Raw genomic sequence first — 22116 nt, 5'->3', positions numbered from 1 at the left:
TAGCAAGAAAAAACCCCAACAAACACCATCATTAAGTCAGGACTGCATTCAAAGTAGATGTGGAGCTAGTTTTATAAAATTCGAAAATGTATGCATCTTTTGTAGTTATTTCTATCATCGCTGTGAGTAAGGATAACTGCTTACTCAGGCTTAAACAGTTTTTGTTGATGAACATAAGCCTAACCTAAGACAGCATGCAGATAAAGTAAATACTCTAGTTTTTGAAATGCTGAAAGCCATCTACATGGTCTTCATTCATATGACAATAAAACTGGTGTCTATAAAATAGAGCTATAAATCTACCTTAAAAAAAATCACTTTTTGTTTCTGGGAGAATTAAATGGGTATCAACAAAGAGAATTGCTTTTGCATTAGTAAAGGAAAGAGAAACTACCTTTTTAACTAGTGCAAATCACAGCTTTCCTCAGAACTTCTAAGTACCAGTCTAACATTTCTGTCCAGGTTTACTTTAATGTTCACTTCAAAATCATCCATGGCTGCCACACTTTCTTTATACCTTAGCTGAGATTAGAACAGGAAGAGAAATGGCTGGAATGCAAGACAGTTGTCTTACTTGGAATTGAATAGCTCTCTTGGAGAGAAATAGCTCTGGAGAATGACTAAACTTGCAAAATAACTGTTCTGATTAATTGGCTTACAACAAGTGCTCTTCAGAGGGTCATCCCAACTTTCAGATGTGTATCAACACTACAGAAGGTATTTTGGAGGACATAAAAACCCCAGGCACCTAGGCTTTGATCTTCATAGATATTCAAGTTTATAGTTCGCACCGATTTCATCAGGTGTTAAGTGCCTTTTGTAAATCTGGGCCAAATTTTTTAAGTCAGAAACTATATGCTCTCTGTATCTTTAGAAATGTCCATTTAATTCTGTGAGATTCTCTACCACTGCATGTATTTGTGGTAAATATCTTAGATAGGTGTTACATAAATTTTATCACACTTAATTGTTATCTTGAATTAAATCCACTGAACTATGTCAGCTGGTAGCATCAAGATTTCTTGCCGTACTTTTTTCAATATGTACATTCCTCTAAATCTTCTTTTAAAATCATTGAATTAAGTTAATTTGAATTAATTTTAAAAAATGATTTTTTGTTCTAAAGCCACAGAAAATCAAAAGATTACATGTTAGTATGGGAAAGGGTCCAGCGCAGGGACAAATGTGAGTAGTTGTCAGTCAGTAGATGCCATTTTATACCACCTGGCCCCCAAATTTTGCCAGCAGTAAGACCTTTGCACTGCAGAGGAAACAGAGCCAAAAGAGTTTTTTCAGCACTCCAGAAGAAACTGGCTGCAAAGCTATTCTGCATCAACAGAATGGGTATTCATCTTTTGATACTAGTTAAGTGTACAGATTGCCTACCTGGAGTGTAACCCCAGGGTTCATAGTATGATGGAAATACACCAAGGTGGCAGCCTCTAACAAACTCCTCATAGTCCAAGGGCAGCAGTGGGCTTGTTGAAGAAAGAAACTCTGGATGTAGGATCACCTGGATATTCAAAACTTAGATTAGAGGTGAAAGAAAACCTTCATCAATACATTTTAATGATCAATAAGCTTAAGAAATTTCTTCATTCTGGTCTTTTTCCTAATTATCTGGACATCTCCTCTACCCATCTGTTACCTAATTCACTTCCCACACTAAAATGTATCCTGCCTGTGTACCATCTTGTCCTGGAAATAGTACTGACAAAGAACCCTTTTTCTGGACAGGTCTCCAGCTTTATCCTTGCTGATCAAAGAAGACCATGTGCATTGGGAATTACGCCTAAGGCTGTGGCATTTAGCAATACTAAATTGGTTCTCTTGGTCTGCTATACCAAGCTACAGAATATTGGGACATCTTGTTCCAGAGGAGGTGTCAGGAGGATACAGCACTTCTGAGTTTCACAGCATCCAACTGAAATATAGGAGTGGTTATGGTACTCAGTGGATCTCTCAAGAACTGAGAATTTTGAAACCAGACCTATTACAGCCCCATCATCACAATCCTGTGCCTAGGCTAACTGATCTTGCTGGAAGACAAAGCTTATTAGGGCTAATGTCCCACTTTCAGGACCCAAGCTAATTTATCTGCATGACTCTGCAGGGCTTGGGGTTACTGCCCCATATTCCACTGCTAAGTAGAGAAGTGCCTTGTATGCTGTCCAGCTTTGGGAGGAAGAAGTGTGAGGGAGGGGTTTAATCTTCTCTGGGCTTTTTTGCCAGCATAAACATACTGCAGCCATTATTCCACATCAAGCATATGCTTTTATCCTTTCTTAATAATATAGTCATGCTACTTACTTGAGTAAATCAACGCATGACTGTATTCAACCAGTAAATGGGCTGTAAACTCATTATGCAAGCTTATTTGATCCTAGTGAATCAAATATTTTCCATTGGAATTGCTGAGGCTATTTTTCACATGCCAGCTGTGTCTGCATGGGTATGTCATACACCTCTCAAAATGACTTTCCATTTGAAGTTTACAGAATATTTGTCCATGACATTCAGCTCATTAAGTATTAAGCCTGTTCATGCAGCAGGTAATTTTCCAGTGGTAATGACAGTTTTGTACAAACTTGACATATACTTAGCCAACCAAGCCTGCCGAGAAGCAGGAAGAGGTGTCTGCAGCGTTATATGCTATCTGCTTTCTAAGGACTTCAAGCAGTTAGTTCTGAGGAATTTTTTATTACATTTATATACAGTGCATCCTTCCACCCTTCTTTTGTTACATCTAATATATTATTACCATATTATGCTCTCAGAGTTCATTGGAGACACACACTTAGCAGAGAATATGTTAAGCCAGGAAAAAGCATCTAGTAAGTTGAGAAAAATGTTTACTCAGTTATTGTCATGTATTTAAAAGCCAAAACACTGAGAACAAGTGATATGTCATTGTCAGAGATACTATGGATCTGACTTTAAAAAGGTTTGGACAAGGAGGAATTTGCAATTTTAGGTTCTACTTTGAATAGATAGATGATGAGATAGTCATAGTTAACAGAGGGAATGCCAGAGATTGCCAGACCAAAAAAAGCTTTGGCAGACTAGTGAAAGCGGGAGCTGATAATTTCTGTGGCCTGGCAAGATAGACATGGAAGTAAGGAAAGATTTATTTACATACATTTAGCTTCAACAGTTAACGTAAACATAAGCACAGCATGAACAGGAAGTATTTCTGCTCAGGATCAAAGCCCTGATTACCTTCTACAGCAAATGCTGAGTGTCAGGGTGCAGTTCTTAAGAGATGAACCAATACTCCAGAAATGTCTGTGCTCAAACACTGGACCTCCAGTTTTAAGCAAATGAATCTGTTACAGAGTTTTACATCTGGGTGCAAATGACCTGTGGCACTTTCTGGATTTCAGGAGTAGCAGCTCCTCATTGAGTACAGCAGGCAGCAATGCAAACAACTCCCTAACATGAGATTTCTAACTTGAAATTAACTTGGTTGAACAGCAACTGGGGATATCTGTGAAGTGACTAGTTGTCATTCCTGGAAAGGGAGGAAGACAGAAGAAGTAGTCTATTCTGCCTAACAAGAATTTGACTGCACTCCGCATGCTAACAATCCAGACTGAGACTGTTTAAAGAAATTCCATTTTATATCTAAAATGAAAGTGACAGAATGTACCTTTACTCTGTCTGTCCGATTATTGAAAAGGCCAATGCGTCGGATGGTATTGAGGATTGGATCATTGCCATCGTCAATCATGTTGTGGGTGGTCACTGGAGGCAGACAGTGTCGCTGATGAGAGAAAAGGCAATCCATAAGCCAGACAAAACTGTTGGCAAAGAGTCCTGTTACCATTTTCTAAGGTTAGTGGAAGACAGTGGGAGATTTTGTCATCAATGTGAATAGGTTTTTACCCTTTCATTTTAAAGTAAGAAAGGAAAGTTATGATCATATAATGTTGTCTTCTATATAACTAAGGACACAAATGAGACTATAAAATCTGTCACAGGACTTGTTTCATTTACCTCAAAATAAATATATTTGTACTAACTTCTAGAAAGGCCTTCCATTTAATTTTAAACGTTTTTAGTCAATGTTATGTCTCCTTAAGAGATTGGTTTTACATATTTAATAAAAATGGATGAATCCAGGGTCCAGGAACAATGCAAAGTTCACATTTGGTGCAGAAGAAAAGAATTAGGAATTTTGGTGTCCTGCATGTGACTGGAGGAATATCCATGAATTCCCCAAAAGAATTAGTTTAGGTCATACTCTCATTAAAAACATTCACAGCTGATGTCTAAATGTTACTGATGAGAAGTATATTTGCTGAAAACTTCTTTTTCAATGCATGCATATCACTATAGGTCATACACAATCCTTGTACATAGTCATATTTATAATTTATACTAGATGTTTGTGTAAATAATACATTTTCTGACCTGAGTTGAAAAGATGGCTCTTTTCATAATGGTTATATCATCTCGGTCAAGTATCTTGTTCAAGTCTGGAATTTCTCCTCTGCAGAGGCAACACAGAACCTATTTTACCAAACGACTTATTATCAGTTGTATAAAGAAGATGAAGAAACAGCAAACGAGGTCTGATCTGAAGTCTGCTGATATCAACATGAATCTTTCCTTTCTTTTCATGGCCCTTCTATATTCCCAGCATTTTATTCTCCTATACACTTGCTGACTTTTCAATTAGCTTCCAACAAAGCTAAAGAATTTTTTTTCTGTTTTTCAGACACACCCTGTTTTTGCTGAAGTTCCAGTCATCTCATCTATTCTTTGGGTCATTCACTTCCAACTGTCTTCTGAAAGGATATGACTAAGCCACTAATACATACTACTTTGTCACTGGTGCTTTTTTAAGCTGAAGTAGTTCATTTTTGACAGTGAGTAAGCCTTTGTGTTACTTAGACATCCCCCATGTCTCTTAAGACTCTTTCCACAATGGGATGCTAGTACCTTTAAATTTTTTCTCTGTGATTTGCCTATTGACAAGTAACAAGTATATGGAACAGAGTGTCCCATACGCTTCTCCTATGCCCTTCCTATGGATGTCAAAATTTCTTACACAAAGAGTAGAAGCACAGAAACACCACAGGTAAGCGAGCTGAATATGTGGTTCTGCAAGGCAGAGCGAAGTAACCTATACACTCACTTTAGCAGGGCATTGTAGAGTTTCTTTCCAAACTTTTCCTTCACAGATTGTGCAGTGTCCCTAGAAAAATAAATAAATACATGCATAAAACAGAAAAATCCAGGACAAAGAATAAAAGAGATTCCTGCTGTTGGAAATTAAATTGTGCTTTCATATATACTGATGGAACCAAGAAGGTAGAAGCAGATAAAGGTCTGGTTCTCAAAATTCTTTTATCCAGCCAGCAGCCGTACTGATGGATTTCAGCACAACTGAGGATTTGATCTGCATCCAAAGATGAATGCACTGTGAAAGCCAGGAACAGACCTCACTAGTGATTACTTCTAATATTTTGCTCTCATCAGTAGACCACACTTTCATCTCAGCTATGAAAAAGAGAGCATATATATGACTCTACGTAGAGAAACATGATCATTAACATTGGGCACTAATCAAGACTGAAAGGTCTCCAATTTCTCTTGACCTAGTAGAAAGACGTAAAATATAAGAGTTAAACAAATGGGGATTTTAAAGTAAGCATCCCTTCACTTTCTGCCCTATTTCCTGACTCAAAGACTTTTGAAAACAAGCATTAGACTAAAAGGTAGTTTGTCATAAATTAGTTTGCAAACCAAAAACATCCTGGAAAGCTCAGGCCATGTTTTAAGCTAATAATAAAGCCCATGCCAGACAAATGTTATATTTTAGCTAAGAAAGAACTCCAGTGAACAACTGTTCTAAATGCAGAGTCATTTATATTATCCTACCCCTAGTTGAAGTAACTTGAAAGTACAGCTGGAAGTGCTGTTGTCAAAATAGCAAATGCACTCTCAATTTGAGTGAAACGCCCACTTCATGGAACTCTTCCTGCCTTTCTGATTTCTAAGAATTATACTTTGGGCTACAACAAAACTTGTTAAGTGAAATCCTAAACTTTACCAAGCTGAGAATCCACATACCTGTATTTAGTTGCTTATAGACACAATAGTGGATGAGTTAATTTTGGATGAGTTGTAAAGCAGCTAAATGTCAAATGAAATTGATCCAAATCCCAGCAAGCCTGTCCCCTCATGACTGTATTTTCATAGACTCATGCCATGCAAAATATCCAAAACTTAACCCAGATAGGATAGACTGCTTTTTCAGAAGCAGAGGAAACAAGGGATTTTTATATCCCAGATCAGCCATCGTCTATTCCTTTATGAGTGCCAACCTCTTCTTGTATTTAATTTCTGTGGCATCCTTGAAATCATCTAAAATTATTTTGTAATACTGATATCAGGTGGTTTTATCCAGGAGCTCCAGATTATCACCATGATAATGCTGCATATGATGATGCAGAGGGTCTTTTGCTTTTCACAGAGCACAGTGGGAAGAATAGCTGGAAGCAGCATTTTTTGCATGATTTCACATCTTTAGGTTTACCTTTACTGTTACTATTGTGGCTGCATTACTGAGTACCAGAGAAATAACCATGTAGTAGAGATACAACATGGAAAAACCTTTGCATATTTAATTTAATTTAAACTTTCCTAATATCCATATATTATTTATTTAATATGTACCTGTTGTATTATATTCAAACATTACATACTTTATATCAAAGACAAAACAGAGGCCAAAAGCACTTGTTGCAGTTATGGCTGCTCCTCACTGCACTGACATTATTTTCCTACAGTTCTTGTGTACAGAGTTCTCATTAAAAACTCTGGCTACATTACTCTGCTTTAGCCATCTACGGTTTAAGCTAGTTGTACAGATTCTCCACACATCTGCAGAGGGTGACAGTCCGTTTCAGAGGATGATTCCCTTCATTCATCTTAGACACTTCCTGAAGTGGTATAGGATGAAACATCATTTGGAGTGAACCATCACTCTCCACTGGCAGTGAAGGCAGCTCAGATGCATTACTTTTAAGAAGCCAGAGTTGGACAATTAATTCCAACCTCTACATTTGTGGTACCTGTTTCCAGCATGGTAAGCAGGTAGAATGTTTCCTGTAAGTCCCAAGAAGATGTTGTGTAATGACTCCAGAGATAATCTAGAGAGTAGATAGATTTCTCATACCTGTCTTCTTTTCCAGATATTGCAAAAGCTAAATGATTTCAATGATCCTTGTTAAACTATTTCTGTCACTGTTTTTGTGCAAGTTTAGTATTCATTAATCAAAGACTTCAACTTGATTACTGCTATCCAGAAACTGAGCCAAAGATCATCTGCTGGAGGCAGTTAATGAGATAACAAGAAAAATAGTATCCTTCTCTTACAAAGTGACTTTCGTCTACAGACCTCTAAGCTGTATAGATTTCTATCATCTTTTAAATATAGAAATGGCATCAGACAGAGGTTAAACACAGGGAGACACAGGCATAAAAGCAGAAGCTAGGTCTTGTGGGTTTTAGTCCCTTAGCTTTCAGACCAGCTTCCGTACTTCTGCAGCAGAGTTTAACTGCTCTAGCCACCTGATAAGGTACACATTTCCATTTCCCTGCTTAGATAATGAATCTGTAAATATGTTGAGTGAAATGGCATTTTCACTTTTTTAAACAAAATTCATCCTTGATAACCCACTACTGATTTTCTTTATGAATTTGAACCTTCAGTTTTGCCATGTCTCTCTGTTCAGAAGTACCTCACAACATATATCTTTTCCTATATAGAATCACATAGCAGTTAAAGTGAGGTGAAGGTTAAGTCTGTCTGTGCTTTGCTTTTTTGTTTGGGAAGTTGTAAAATGAAAACTGTTAAACTGAGAAGGGCTGTGACAATTTTCCCTTTATAGGTGTAAGTTTCACTGCTTGGGTATGGCCATTGCTTATTGTAGGCTATATAGAAAATGATAGACAATTGGTACCAACCGTTATTCTGCTGGATTAGACAGTACAATTTCCATAACTCTAAATAAAAGAGGATGTGCAAGTAATTTCTTTTTTCCCACCACTGGCAGAGAAGCTCACTCCGATAAATTAGCAGGTGGTCCTTATTTTGTAGGAGCTAAATGGCATGTCCAAAGGGAGTACCAGAAACAGTCAGAAGACATCCAGAACACTGGATTTTCTAGAACCTTTGACTTTGCCACTGCAAAACAAGTACTATTTGCTAACTTGTTACAAAGAATGGCAAGGCAAGTTTACAAAAAATAACCTAGGACAAAAAAAGAGAAATATTTGACCTTATTTTTCATTCCTATCTCTTTCATTCCCACAACTACATTCTAGTTACCCACAATTCTCAATTTCAGCAAAGCAAAAAGAGCATTATTCTTCATCAGAAACTTTTGCATGTCTCCTCAATTCACTGTACAAAGACCTCAGTGAGAATGGCAATTACCAGAGCTGTTTCCGGACTGCTTGTCCTTTCAAGGTTTCCACATTGAAATTGTTTGTCTTTGCTGGCATGATGAAGAACACAACAACTGTAACATCAGTCTTATGAACCTACATGGACACAAGATGGAGAGGAAAAAAAATCTCACTACAAGGTATCACAACCAACTTCAACACTAAGAATTAGTCATAGGAAAAGCCAGTGCACTTTGTTTGTTTGTCCAGGAAGGCTCTGATCTTATACGTCTCCCTTTAGCTATGAAGTTTTTGTCAAGTCAGAGCTATACCTGAGGATAGATACAGGTAAACAGGTGTCACCCAATTCCAATTTGGGCAATAGAGATCTTCCTGACTTCTCATGGTTTAGAGGCCATGGCTTACAATGTGAACATAAACTACAAAAAATAAAAATCCTACACATATTTTCTCACCTAACACAAACTATGTTGGCTCAATGGAGTCAGCAATTAGTTTACTAGCTAAGGTATGCCCAGGTATGGGGTGAGGGATTCCCTACAGCAGGAAGCAGAACTACTTTCTACAGGAATAGTGCCCCACCTGTATGGGCAGAAAGAGGCATGGTAGCAACCACTATCTACCTGAACCCCTGGCAAAGAACCTGCCAGACACACAAAAAACTGCAAGTGACTTCTCGCTCATGTCTCACATCCAGATACTGCAAAGGCAAAAAGCATTTTCTGTAAAATCTGACCCTTTACTTATAGATGGTTTTACTTGCTGGGTTCTCCTGTGCACTAAGAAGGTCAGAATACCAGGTCCCTGAGGGATTCCTTGCATGGAGCAGAATGAGGTTGTACTCCTGTCAGCAACTATTTAAAGAAAAGCTAAGGGTGAACTCTGTTCAGAGCTATAAAAATTAAATTATTTTGAATTGCCTCCACTCTAAACTTTAGACACACATGCATGCTACTAGCATGTGTTCTCTCAGATTGAGGTACAGGGAAATGTCTAGTATAAAATAACCTATGGGAGTCATCTATCATTTTAAGGTTCTTCCCTTCCCTCTCTTCAAGGCAGGTTCGAGTCCATCATGCTATGATCTCTGTGTGTATTAATAATCTGTCCCAACATTCATATTACATTTCCAAAATGTTAGTAGGGTTTTCAAGTAGCAAAGGAAAAGGACTCTATAAAATAAAACAATTCCATTCAGTGATATGTATTTTTTAGGTTCAGGCTGGGACTTGTTTAAGAAGCAGCATCGTTCCCAGATTCACAAGTAGTACATGTATTCTGCTGTTCCCAATGGAATTACCTCTTGAAATAATTACAGAGCAAGTGTTCTTTGAACAGCTAATCAGGTGCTGGCATGCATATTGGAACAGTAATGCAACAAAGTTAGGCTCAGCTTATGGGAGAAACAAGTCCCAATATACTGTTCTAGAGTTTTGGAAAACTAGCCTCAGTTTCCTTTGACCATCCATTGGCCATTGATGTCATATAAATCATTAGAAACCATAAGAGATTGCTGCAATCAATGCTTAAGCAATTCATTCCCTCTTACCGCATAAGACCTTTCACATTATCAGCAGTCATAGTTAATATCTATGTAAATGCCATTAACAGGTAGCTGATGTTGCACAGCATTGCCAAACAGCAAAAGTCAGTTGTCTGGCAAAGTTGTGGAAGAAACACTTAAGTTATGCGAGGGGATCTGTTGTGTGAGTGAATGGATTAAGTATTTCCAGAAAGTCCACAGGCTCTAATGGTGTATTTGTAAAAGGTGTGTTGTGGTTTAACCCCAGCTGATAGCTAAGCACCACGCAGCTGCTCACTCACTCCCCCTCACCCAGTGGGATGGGGGAGAGAATTGGAGAAAAAAAAAAAGTAGTAAAACTTGTGGGTTGAGATAAGAACAGTTTAGTAGAACAGAAAGGAAGAAACTAATAATGATAATAATAACAATAGGAAAATGACAATAATAATAATAGGATTGGAATATACAAAACAAGTGATGCACAATGCAATTGCTCACCACTTGCTGACCAATGCCCAGTTAGTTCCTGAGCAGCGATCCCCCCAGGCCAACTCCCCCCAGTTTATATACTGGGCATGATGTCACATGGTAGGGAATATCCCTTTGGCCAGTTTGGGTCAGCTGCCCTGGCTGTGTCCCCTCCCAAATTCTTGTGCCCCTCCAGCCTTCTTGCTGGCTGGGCATCAGAAGCTGAAAAATCCTTGACTGAGTCTAAACACTACTTAGCAACAACTGAAAACATCTGTGAGTTATCAACATTCTTCTCATACTGAACCCAAAAGATAACGCTATACCAGCTACTAGAAAGAAAATTAACTCTATCCCAGCTGAAACCAGGACAAGGTGGTGGTAGAACAAGTATACTTAGGGCTTTGAAAATTAATATTTTTTCAGCCCTGCTGACAATATAGTATCAAGATTTTTATCCAGATTTTCTGTATCATTTAAATGACAGAGTACAAAAGAGAGAGTCTGGGACAACAGCCAGTTGATCCTTGCTAGATGACTAAAAACTGATTAGCATTTTTTTTTATTTTTCACTCTAATGTACCAGTCTTTGGGACACATCTAGAGACATTTTCAGTGATCTCATTTGTAGGTGGCAAGTTCTCTGCTCTTTGATCATGACAAGGCCTAGGCCTTATCTTCATTAAAGTATTCCATAAAGGCATTTAGAAACATTGCACTTATTTTGTACCTGAGGAAACAGAAGCATGGAGGAGTAAGCAGCTTCCCCATGCTTATTCATCAGGCCACTGCCACACTGTGAATTTTAAAGCAAGATTCCCATCCAATGTGATAATAGTACTCAAAGATTTAAAAGAATATTGTCAGGTCCTAATGAATTAAGCAATTTGCTTAAAAATATTTTTTTAAATTGCATCATTAAAGGACTTTTTTTTTCCTTCTAATGTGTAAACCGCCAGGGTAAATTCTTGAATCATATTTTCAGTATTTTTCTCTGAAAACAAGGGAGGTAACCACGGATTAACTTCTTGAACTACGTATTCAATTATTTTTAAGCAGTCCGAGATTGTTATATACTCTGATGACTCAGGGAGAGAGCTTTATGAAAACTGAATATCCCACAACTATTTTCCTATAAACCAAAGTATGGCATGGAAATTGTTGCAGGTGACTTCCATAGTATGGTAAATTTGAGCATAGGCTCTATGTTATCTGGATTTGCAGAAGATTTCTTACCCTAAGCAAAAAGTTTAATCTTGATAAGGCTTCTAGAAACATATCAGCTCCTTTGTTGGAAAACTCATATCTCCCAGCAATGAAGAAAAATAAGGTCTTCTCAAGACTGAAGTCAAGGTGGCTGAAACCAAGCAAACAGACAAGCACAAACTATTTCTCAAGATATAATCAAACAAAACACACAACAGCTTTCTATTCTGGAGCAATTTATTATCCCAGGAAAATAATGAAAGTGAGGCTTTTCTGCTGTTCTTCAAATTGACTATCTTAATCGGATAAACTGCATCTTGGGTAAATGATGAAAAAATCAATACCTTCTGCCTGATCCCACAATCTATTAAGCAGAGTTAGAACCAGTGTCTAAAATTCATTTATCTTCTGACTGAGAAATCCCAGACAGATATTTGTATAAGTTGGTAACATTTCGACTTCTCTATGAAGTACATGTTAGTCTTCCTGCTTTGGTTCTTGCTTTAAATAGTGTTGGACAACCATTGCTAATTTTTGAAAAGTAAAAGCATACCCATAGAAATGACCTCGAATGAACTCTTGGATCCTAGCCTTGTACATGGAATGCAAATTCTGAAACTCATGCATTGCTGAAAATTTCTTAATGTTCAAGCCATTTGGGGTGACAACATCTGGAAAAGCAGAGAAAAGGCAGAGGTAGACATCTTCAGAGTCAGAGAAATCTTTAAGGAAAGAACCAACGTGTCTTTCAGTTGTCAGTATGTGAACAGGTTAGGTATCCTTATTACTCATGCATAGAGAACAGCACTGTCTAACACAATGGTCTCCACCAGCTTACTCCACAAAGCTATTGCATGGGGCACTCCACTGTCTACAGCATTGAAGTGGCTTTGTACCATTTTGACCTGTACTCAACATTAGCATAGACCCTGCTGAACACTGAGGTCTCCCCATGCCCTTTTGTACTGTCAAGACTTAAGTAATGTCTCCATTTAGCCATATGTTTTTTGTGCAATATGCTCTTTATTCTTGTATCACTGTTGCCTGCTTTATTACTATAGATTGAAAGCTCATGAAAGCAGAAACTGTGCTGTATTATGCACTTGTTTCCTGCATGGCACAGAAGAGGTCTGTTCTGTCAAGATTTCTGAAGATTTACCAGAAAAGGGAGAATATAAGAAACTTTTTTTAAAAAGACCACCTTTCAGTAATCTGTTGGATTTCTCCTAAAAATAGCCACAGAATAGTATGCTTTACACTTTTATGGCTGCTCTCCTCAAGGATTCCAAAGCATCTTACAATTAATTTTTTTTTCATTTCCAGTATCTTCTAAGGTAGAGTTATAGAATATACACAGAGGATAGACATAGCTTGTTCCAACCAACACTGAAATTCAGTCACTCTTCACCTTTCTGGTAGATCACAGCAGCTGTTTAAAGGCTTGCCCTAAATCTAGTTGAAGTAAATGGAAAGAATGCCATTTTCTTTTCTTTGAGTTGGCTTATGAAATCCATGTATAGGAATGAAAGGGAAGGCCAGTTCCTCAGCAGATGTATTTCATAGTAACACAACTGACTTAAATAGACCTATACTAATTTATGATACCAGAGATTCTTCAAATACAAAGAATCTTCAAAGAAGCAAGAAATGCTATATTAGAGGATGCACTGGTGCCGATTTAATGCTTGTTCTCCTGGCAAGTGTCATCAGGTGTCTAGTAACCACAACCATTAACTGTAGTAATTTTAAAAGTTCTATGCATCATCCAAAGGACCTTCAGTAAGATATCATTCCCTCCACACATGGTTCATACAAACAAAATAGCATCTCCTTTGTTCTCAGTGCACATGATTAACTCCCCCCATACATCAGGTTTACTGATGGAGATACAGTCTCTTGCTTGCCAGTGATACAGGACTTGAATGTTACTTCTATTGTGGTCTTTCAGTCAAGGATGCCTGACATTCAGGGTTTCCCATCCCTTCCCCCAAAAGCAGAGGTTTGCATGTCTAGCATTAAGCATCTGACCTAATACAAAACTGTCTGTTATTTCTGGAGAGGCTTATGGAGATGTCTTTAAAACATCTATGGTTCCTTTGGTTGATTACATATCAAGGTGACCTTAAAATAAGTACAATCAGTTCTCCATATGCTGTCCAATATACTTGCCTGACATTTTCCATGCAAATGCCATGGCCATTTTTAACGACTTCCTTGAAATTTACAGTCTACTTTACCAGAGAAGGATTTCTCTGCCAGGTAAGTGATCTCTGATTAATCTTTATCTTGTAAAGTGCTTTGAGACTCTCCAGGTTAAACAGCAGTAGATAAAAGTATAACCTTTATTGGTAACCATGAAATACCAAAAATTTTGATGGATCTGTGATGAAATACTACATTTAAAACTAAAGACCAGCCTTTACTAGGAAATCTTTACTTGTTAGTTCCTTAGGATTTGGTTCTCAGTGTCAAGAAAGGAGAGTCTTGGTGGGCCTGACAAGAAAACTTGAGTTCTTATCTTCTGCTGCCCAGCACTAGGAGCTGCTCTGAACAAAGACCTGTGTGGCCGCATATGAGTGGAGGACCCAACAGAGCAGAAACACCCTCCATTTCTGTCTTCACCAACAATGTATCTTCTCCTTCCTCTGACCTGCTTCTTGTTCAGCATGGAAGAACTAGCTCATGCAAGACATAGCTTTGAGACTGTAACAATTTCAAGCTCTTCCCAATAAAGTAAGAATCCTTGACTGGGTATTTCTGACCAGTTTCCATCCACTCTTTTGCATTTATTTATCAGGGAGTTTTGGACACTCACCCATCATCATCAGCCTGTATATAACCTACTCCCATGTTCTTTGATTCAACTCCAGCTTCATTTACCTTTTCATCAGGATTAGGGCTCAATCCATCTCTTATTGAAGCCTTTGAGATACAGAACAGACATGGTAGCCCAAAGCACTCAGTTCACTATTTCTGCTCAACATACAATAATATTTTGAATATGTGTGAGGCAATGTGCCCTTGCCCTAGGGAAGGAGTGATGAAAGAGAGCTTTGTTCCTATTTTAAGCGGTTTGGGTTTTTTGTTGTTTAATGATTTAATGACATTTTTGTTTTAAAATTGTCCCAAGTAGGTCACATTAGAATTATTTGACTTCTGTATTTATAGGATATAAACTGGCATTGATTTAAGTAATAATAGCACAGTGTGCTGTTTTCTGTTGGTAAGTTACTAAGAATCATAAAATTGTTAAGGTTGGAAACGACCTTTAAGATCATCAAGTCCAACTGTCAACCCAACACCACCATGCCCACTAAGATTCAGGGTTGACTCATACTTCTTCAGAGTTTGCTTCTATGATTTTGATCAAATATATACAGATAGGAAGTCTAGATCTAGATCTTAACTGATACCTAAGTCTCTTGGAATTTTGATTCAAAGTCTTCTCTACTGCTAGTGAGAAACAGGTTTTATACCTGAATGAAAATATTAGAAATCCCATAATATCAGTTTCCAAATCACAGGAATATAACATGATCACTGACAGAATCTTGCATGATACGCCAAAGCAAACAGGTTCAACATCAGATACTCAAGCTTTTAACAAATATAGTTTGATAAATTATTGATCAATTAACAACAGCAGCAAGTGAAATCAGTGTAATGCAAGCAGTCATTCTGCCAGGTTTAGACTGGCAAATCGGCCTTTGTCCTGGTGCAAAAGCTCTCTATGCAATCGAGTCTACTGACTTTTAAAGGGGCTTTTCCAAGTGATAAGATTTACAATTTAAATTATAATCCAAGTTTAATGTTAATGAGAAGTAGCAAAGACTGCTCTAAACACATTTCCTCAGTTATTTTTAGTTAACAACTTTGTTACAAAGTTTACCTCTCAATAAATTCTAATGCAAATAAAAGTTAATTGTGCCAATTCTGCATTCCCTTTTTAAAAGTTTATTTTTAAAGTGGATTGAGAAGTGTACACATTCTTTCAGTATTCATGTTCTTTTGCAGAATTCAAGCTTAATGATCTACTGAAGGATTGCTGACCTTTCTGAACAGCCAATGTCTATGTTGATTTCACAACTTCAGAGAGAATAAATAGTGTGAGAATAGACTTCTACACAGTTTAGTTGTGGTCTAAGATTCAAAGAAACTATTAAAGTACTTATTCCCATCAGAATATATTTTCCACTTAGAATTGTCTCCTAGGATTTGGGGTACCAATTCCTATTGAATTTCTTTCTAGCTCTGTCAACATGAAGCATGATATGTCAACAATTTTTTAACCCAAACATTAAATATATTTACTTGGTTTCTTCAAAGCTGCAAGAATAATGAAAAAAAGCTCAGGCCTATGAATCTCTGTGCATAGAATTCTCTTCAGCTTCAACTGACATTCTATCTGTGAGCAGTCTGCAGATTTTCTCTCCCACTCAGACTCTTTTCAGTCTCCTAAAATCTTAAAACATAAACTATGATTTTCAAGAGTGGGGAGAAGCCTCATGCCAATATAAAGCAGCTTCAAAAGTCTGATTCTCAGAGGTCAAGTGCTCTGCACTTGGTAAAAACCAAGACCTTTCAGAGATATCCCAGCTTAGATGACGGAACACTTAAACTACTTTTAAGATGTGGCTTTCATGTTTTAAACAAAAAGGAAAAAAACTTCTAAGTTCATCATCCTATTGACAGTTAGTCAGGAATGAGGCAAAGGATCCAATGGACAACTCTTTTATCCTGATGCATGAACCACAATGTGGCTTGAAGCATTGAAGTTAACAGGAATAACAGTCCCAAACTATAATTAGCACTGGGATTCACCTAAAAAGAAAATCTACAAAGAATAAGCAAACCAAAAAAACTCGAAGTCATTTGAGCATTGCTATACTTAAAACAATCAACCAAACTGTGAACACACCTAAATAGTCTCAAAATTGTTGTGCAGTTTTTCCCCGATGATGCTTACCTGCAGATGGAATACTGTGGCTTGTCCTTACAAAGCACTGTGCTGATTTAAAGAGAACTTTAATGACACATCAAACTGGGTTCATGACCTTATTCAAACTCCATGCATGGAACACAACAAGGTTTGTTGGTAAGTTCCATATTTTATGAGACGAATACAAAGGGGAAAATCAGACAAACTCTTGGGCACATATCTTGACTATTTTTTCAAACTGTACTGGTTGGTCTAATAAAAAATATTATATCTATCTATGAAACTTATCATGGTTAGGTCCCAAGATCATGATGACCACAACCACACTGCTACTCCTAGCTGTGAGAGATACAGGGAAACAAACTGTATTGATTTACAGTTTGTTTTTTGCCTTCTCACCTCTTTCAATATTAAGTAAAGAAAACCAGCATTAGCACTGGAAAGCAAAACTCATCCAACATTCTGTTTTGCATATGAAACTTTTTGCTACATTTCTAAAAGAATATATCACTCACCTCTAGCAAAGCAACAAATCTCACACTGTAAAAGCTGGTGAAATGTATTACAAAGGTTCCAGCTTCTGCTTTTGTCAGTTGACCTGAATACATTACCATCACTGGAAACCCTGCTATAGACAAAACTCCTGAAGCTGAGATGTCCTTGCAAAGAAAGCCTAACATCCATGGAGTTAAACTAATGCTCTCCTGAAATGGTACTGAAAGCATTTATTAAAAGGTGCTGAACCTGATTTCTTCTGGATTACATATGCTACTAGAATGTTTTTCAAGTGATATTATCTTCACTCTTCTTTTTAAAATTGGTTATTCTTTGTAGTGTAGCCAGACATATCTATGCATGTATCCTTGCTCTTCATGTTTGTATACCTGTCTCTATTATTTTCATTCAGTCTGAGGAAATGTAGGTACTTGGAAGAAATATAATAAGAAAACAATTCAGGTCTTACCAGGATTTCTTTTAAGCATATGTTCTGCTTCTATAGCTGTTATCTGTGAGACTGTGGTAAACACATGGGCACAATGTACAGATGCCCGTTCCATACAGTACCGATGGTAAATCTGTCTCTCTCCCGCTTCCTTGTCAATGTCAAACTGTTAAGTAATAAAACAAAAAAGACACCTGTGTGATATGCTCATCAGACTTATTACCACAAAGGTCTCTCTTAAGCTTGATTTCCCCATGGAATAAGAATCATGCGATTGGCTTGTCTTTCTGGTTTTTGAACCATTTTATCGACTTCAAAGAGCTTGAAGGAGCAAGAGAGGTCTCAGTTCCTGCATATTTGTGAAAAAATGGCAGCTCTGCATTGGAAGGAGACCTAGATTAATGATCCCATGAAAGGTAAGGATCTGTGCTATTTGGCCTGCTGGCTGGCAATATGCCATGCTCCATCTTGCCTGGGCTTGTTGCAAAACTTGGGAGAGCAGGGAAGTTGCTGGTCACTGAAGGTATAGGGGAGAGAAGAAAAAAGGAATGGGGATGAGGAGAGAACCTGGGGATTACGTAGAATGGTGGGAATCATGAGTAGGCAAAAGAGAAATGGAGCTGTGGTGGAGAGATTGGATGTAAGGACTCGGTCACAAATCCCAAGGGAACAAAGAAAATAGTAAATGAGATATTTTCTTATACTCAGAGATGTTCTTTCTCCAACTCCACCACTGTTATTTGCTGCTCCCTTTACTTTATTTGAACTCCACTAATTTTTAGAGGCAGATGTAAGTTAAACTGCTAGATAAGACAATCCCCCAAACCAAAGTACTTCTAAATCACCTCTAAACCTTGCAGCTACCCCTTTTTTAACTGAGCTTATGTTATCCTCATGGGAAGAAAATGCACAATACCTATTGAACCCATGCTTAAGGGTTCGAATGTTCAATAATGATGTCTACTGCAAAATTGCTACAATGTAATCTAAAAAAGAATAATGCTAATGGTGTGCCAATGATTACAATTACATTACAATCCTCTTAGTCTTACATGATGTTTCACTTCTGGGAACAGAAGCGTTGACCTCCTAAGGTCAACAGCATGGGCACCAAATAGACTGTGTGAGTTACATGGAGAGTGACAATGACTCTCAATGAGCTCTGTCATTATCAATGCCTAATGCTAGGTGCACAGTCTGATTTTGATTGCATTTGACTCTGTAACTTCATTGACCATAATAGATTTAACCATTATTATAGGCTGGGCAGACAGCACTTTCTATAGTTAGGACACTCTGACCTTTGCCATGGCTAGTTGCTTCTAGTACTTTAGAACTTAGCCAGAAGTAAAGCTATTTAGGCCACGACTTCTCATGCTGAGTACACGCTTAAGGTTGGTATAGAACATGTTTTAAGAAATTTCAGCAAATGTGAACCATTTCAGGGAACAAGATTTAAGCAAATAATTTTTCATTTTTACTCAGGTATATATATATATACGTAGATATAGATATCTTACAACTGTTTTGCTAAGAAACTTAGGTGCTTTTATCCACTGAGCACTCTAATTTTGCAGTGGTGCTATGCTGCTGGTGGGAAAGTGGCTTCCACGATATTAGTTGAAAATGCCACCCTAATGTGATCAAAAAAGGAGTCTTGAAAAATCTTGGCTAAAAAGTCCTAGAGAAACTAGATGCTTTCTTTTGGTATTGATGATTCTGTATGTCAAGAGTTTCTAAGCTTGCCAAAGATATTTTCAGAAAAGCTAGGAAATATGCTTTACCACATAATATGCTATACATTATGATACCATTTTTCAGTTGTATCATGATATATTGTATTTACTGCATTCCCCATGAGAATTTTGATGCATGAAATACAACTGTGTCACAAAAGAAGATCTTTTCTCTGGAACATACATCTCATTTGTCACAGAGGTTGAATGGTAGAAAAAGCACAGAGCAGGAGGGTAGAGGAAGAGAAAAATAAAAGTGAATTAATTTGACTCCTTTGAGTGCCACAGATCTCTAACACAATGCTTCGCTTACCCTAAACTGACTCACATGCAGTTCTTAACTGTGTATTCCTCCTTTTCTGGGAGACTACCTTGATATCTTTGAGTCTGATCTGTTGAAGTGTTGAGCATTCACATCTACATCTGAAATCCACTGGACCTATGCTCTGAGGTTATAAAGTACTTGGTACTGCTAACTCCAGTAAAAGCTTCCCTAAAAAAATGTGCATGATTGTAGGGGTCTGTGTTCGGAAGATCTCGCGATGTCACGGAAAGTTAGAGGGTTAGTCGCAGCCTTGTGATGTACCTGTAACCCCACCTCCCCTTGTTAGTATAAAAGGAATTAACTGCACAATAAAAGGCGGAAGTTGGCGCTCACACTGTGTGTGTTATCTGTCTCTTTCCCTGGTCCGGGCCGACCAGTGATCTAAGCGTGGCACCTTGATATGTAGCGAACGCTACACATGATGTAGCTACCTCCCCTCATATGAGTGTGGTAAACTAATTAATTAATGTTTCTGGAGCATACACATACCACTGATAAATGCTGCAAAACAGCTCTTAAGAAAATCACAGATACGTTCTTCAAAGCAGAAATCTTAATTACATGTTATAAACAAGGTAGGAAGCTGCATATTGAACAGTAACAAAGCCAAAAATCATTATGATTGTTCAACGATTCTGTGTACCAAAGATACAAAATGGGACAGTTCTTTAGCATGCTGGGCAAACACACCAATGGGATGGGGTACCACTGCACAGTCAAAACTATAGAAGTTTTTCCAAATACATCTGACTTTGTATTAAAAATAATTTAAAAATCACTAGCAAACAAATAGCTGGCCAAACTTTAAAAGGTTTTTGTTCTCTTTTCCCTTTCTCACCAAGAATGGGTTCTTTACAAAATGTAATTAAAAACTAAATTTGGGACACGTTCACTAACTGTAGATAAACACTCCCTCCAACACTACTGGGAAAAAGGTTCACAAAAGGATTGTTCAAAGCACTATGGCTTATTTCTTGCCAGCTTTTTTCTTTGATTGCACAAAAGCAGTTTACACATTTAACACATACACATAATGATGTTTATTTCTTTATTGCTATTCATTTTTTCATCTTCTGGAAATGGGAAATATTTTATTTTGCACATGCTTGCATGACTTTTGGCATGCTTTTTCAAAGGTACACAATTCCATGTCTATTAGCAAGTGTAAACCAAGGTCACAGAGTTCTCACATTTCATTTGCTCTCGCTCTCCAGCAGTTTCCTCTACCAACTGGTAAAGCAAGATCTTGACCTTTGACCTCATTAATAGTGTGGAGTAGGAAACCTCATTGCGCACTTCAGAGCAGGCTAGATAAGTGACTTCAGAAAATAAGCCTTAGACAAGTTGAAGGGCAGGTTAAATGGAACTTAATTGATGAGACAGTGCAGGAGACAAATTTAGTCCACACAGTACTGTGCAAAGACAAGCAGAGCTTGCTGTGACAGTATTAGCCCCAGAACTAGAGGCATCATGGGGCATGGCACTGTGTTGAGCCAATATGCCAAAAAGAAGCAGAACACCAGTGCAGCTAGTTTGCTCTTCACCCCCAAACCAATGTTTCTGCTCAGCAATTGGCTCTGCTGTCTGAACACTTGTCCATGCTAGCTCAGGCACCTCTGGACTATGTTCCATAGTGTTCACGTTCAGCAAGAGCAGAGCAAAATACCTGTAAAGTGCGTCATGCTTACTTTTGTTTGTTTGCCGTTATCAGCAAATGGGAACACTAGAAAAGCCACAAATGAAAGCTGCATCAAGAGAAAAACAGATCTAAGTCGGATTAACTGTTTATAGAATCATTTAGACCCTTAAGATCATTAAGTCCAACTGCTTCCTCCCTCAGTGACTTTTAAAGACTGACTTCAGTAGTCACTTCCCTGTAAATATTCCACTGCTACTCCCAGTGAGGAACCCCTCTGACTCTGACTGTTAGAAACCAAGCAGATTATTAGAATTTACATAATGGCAAGAATTAGAGGAGAAAATGCCTCCCTTATAAGGCCACTCTAATTTCAAAGCAAAACAAGAAGGTGTTCCGCAGGCATAATGCTTTGGAGTAAAACTTGCATTTGCTGCAATGCAATTCTGAGGAAAAATTTCAGCTCATTTCTGTCCTTTCTATGGATCCATGTGATGAGCATAACATTTCATTCATGTCTTAAAATTTAGCATGTTAGGGGGCACAGTAGGTAATCAATGAACCTCCCAGTATGACATTCTGTTGAAGAAGCTAAGACGATCTTTGAATGCATAAAGAAGAGAATATCAAGCAGTTATGGGATACTAGTACTATGTTTCTCTTGGAAACAGTGAACAGTCACTGAAGTAATAAATCCAAATCAGACATTCCTACTTCAAAATGAAAAATACAAATTGCAAACGATTTACAAAAGCACAAGAAGAATATTTGAGAGTGGAAAAGGAGGAAAGACTATGCTACCTATGTAAATACTTTCCTGAAAAACAGATAAATTATTTGTCACAGTCTGCATACAATGTCCAGATACTGATACTAGACTATGCTTTCATAAAGAAGAAAAAAAAAGTATGATAAAAGCC

The 22116-nt window shown here is 37.7% G+C and overlaps 1 protein-coding gene across 1 annotated transcript in view; it reads right to left on the bottom strand.

Moving 5' to 3' along the window:
• GYS2 (glycogen synthase 2) overlaps positions 1 to 22116 on the bottom strand; it is a 46761-nt gene that overhangs the window by 4831 nt on the left and 19814 nt on the right. Inside the window, exons 5-12 of the mRNA XM_075050919.1 lie at positions 17521 to 17665; positions 12171 to 12288; positions 11648 to 11768; positions 8450 to 8556; positions 5141 to 5200; positions 4414 to 4492; positions 3650 to 3763; positions 1387 to 1513 (exon numbers count right to left, since the gene is read on the bottom strand). Coding sequence (XP_074907020.1) covers positions 1387 to 1513; positions 3650 to 3763; positions 4414 to 4492; positions 5141 to 5200; positions 8450 to 8556; positions 11648 to 11768; positions 12171 to 12288; positions 17521 to 17665 — 871 coding nt within the window. The remainder of the gene's footprint in view (positions 1 to 1386; positions 1514 to 3649; positions 3764 to 4413; positions 4493 to 5140; positions 5201 to 8449; positions 8557 to 11647; positions 11769 to 12170; positions 12289 to 17520; positions 17666 to 22116) is intronic.

Source organism: Buteo buteo, chromosome 19 (assembly GCF_964188355.1).
Source record: "Buteo buteo chromosome 19, bButBut1.hap1.1, whole genome shotgun sequence".
Taxonomy (NCBI): Eukaryota; Metazoa; Chordata; class Aves; order Accipitriformes; family Accipitridae; genus Buteo; species Buteo buteo.
This window is presented reverse-complemented; position numbering and strand designations above follow the sequence as displayed.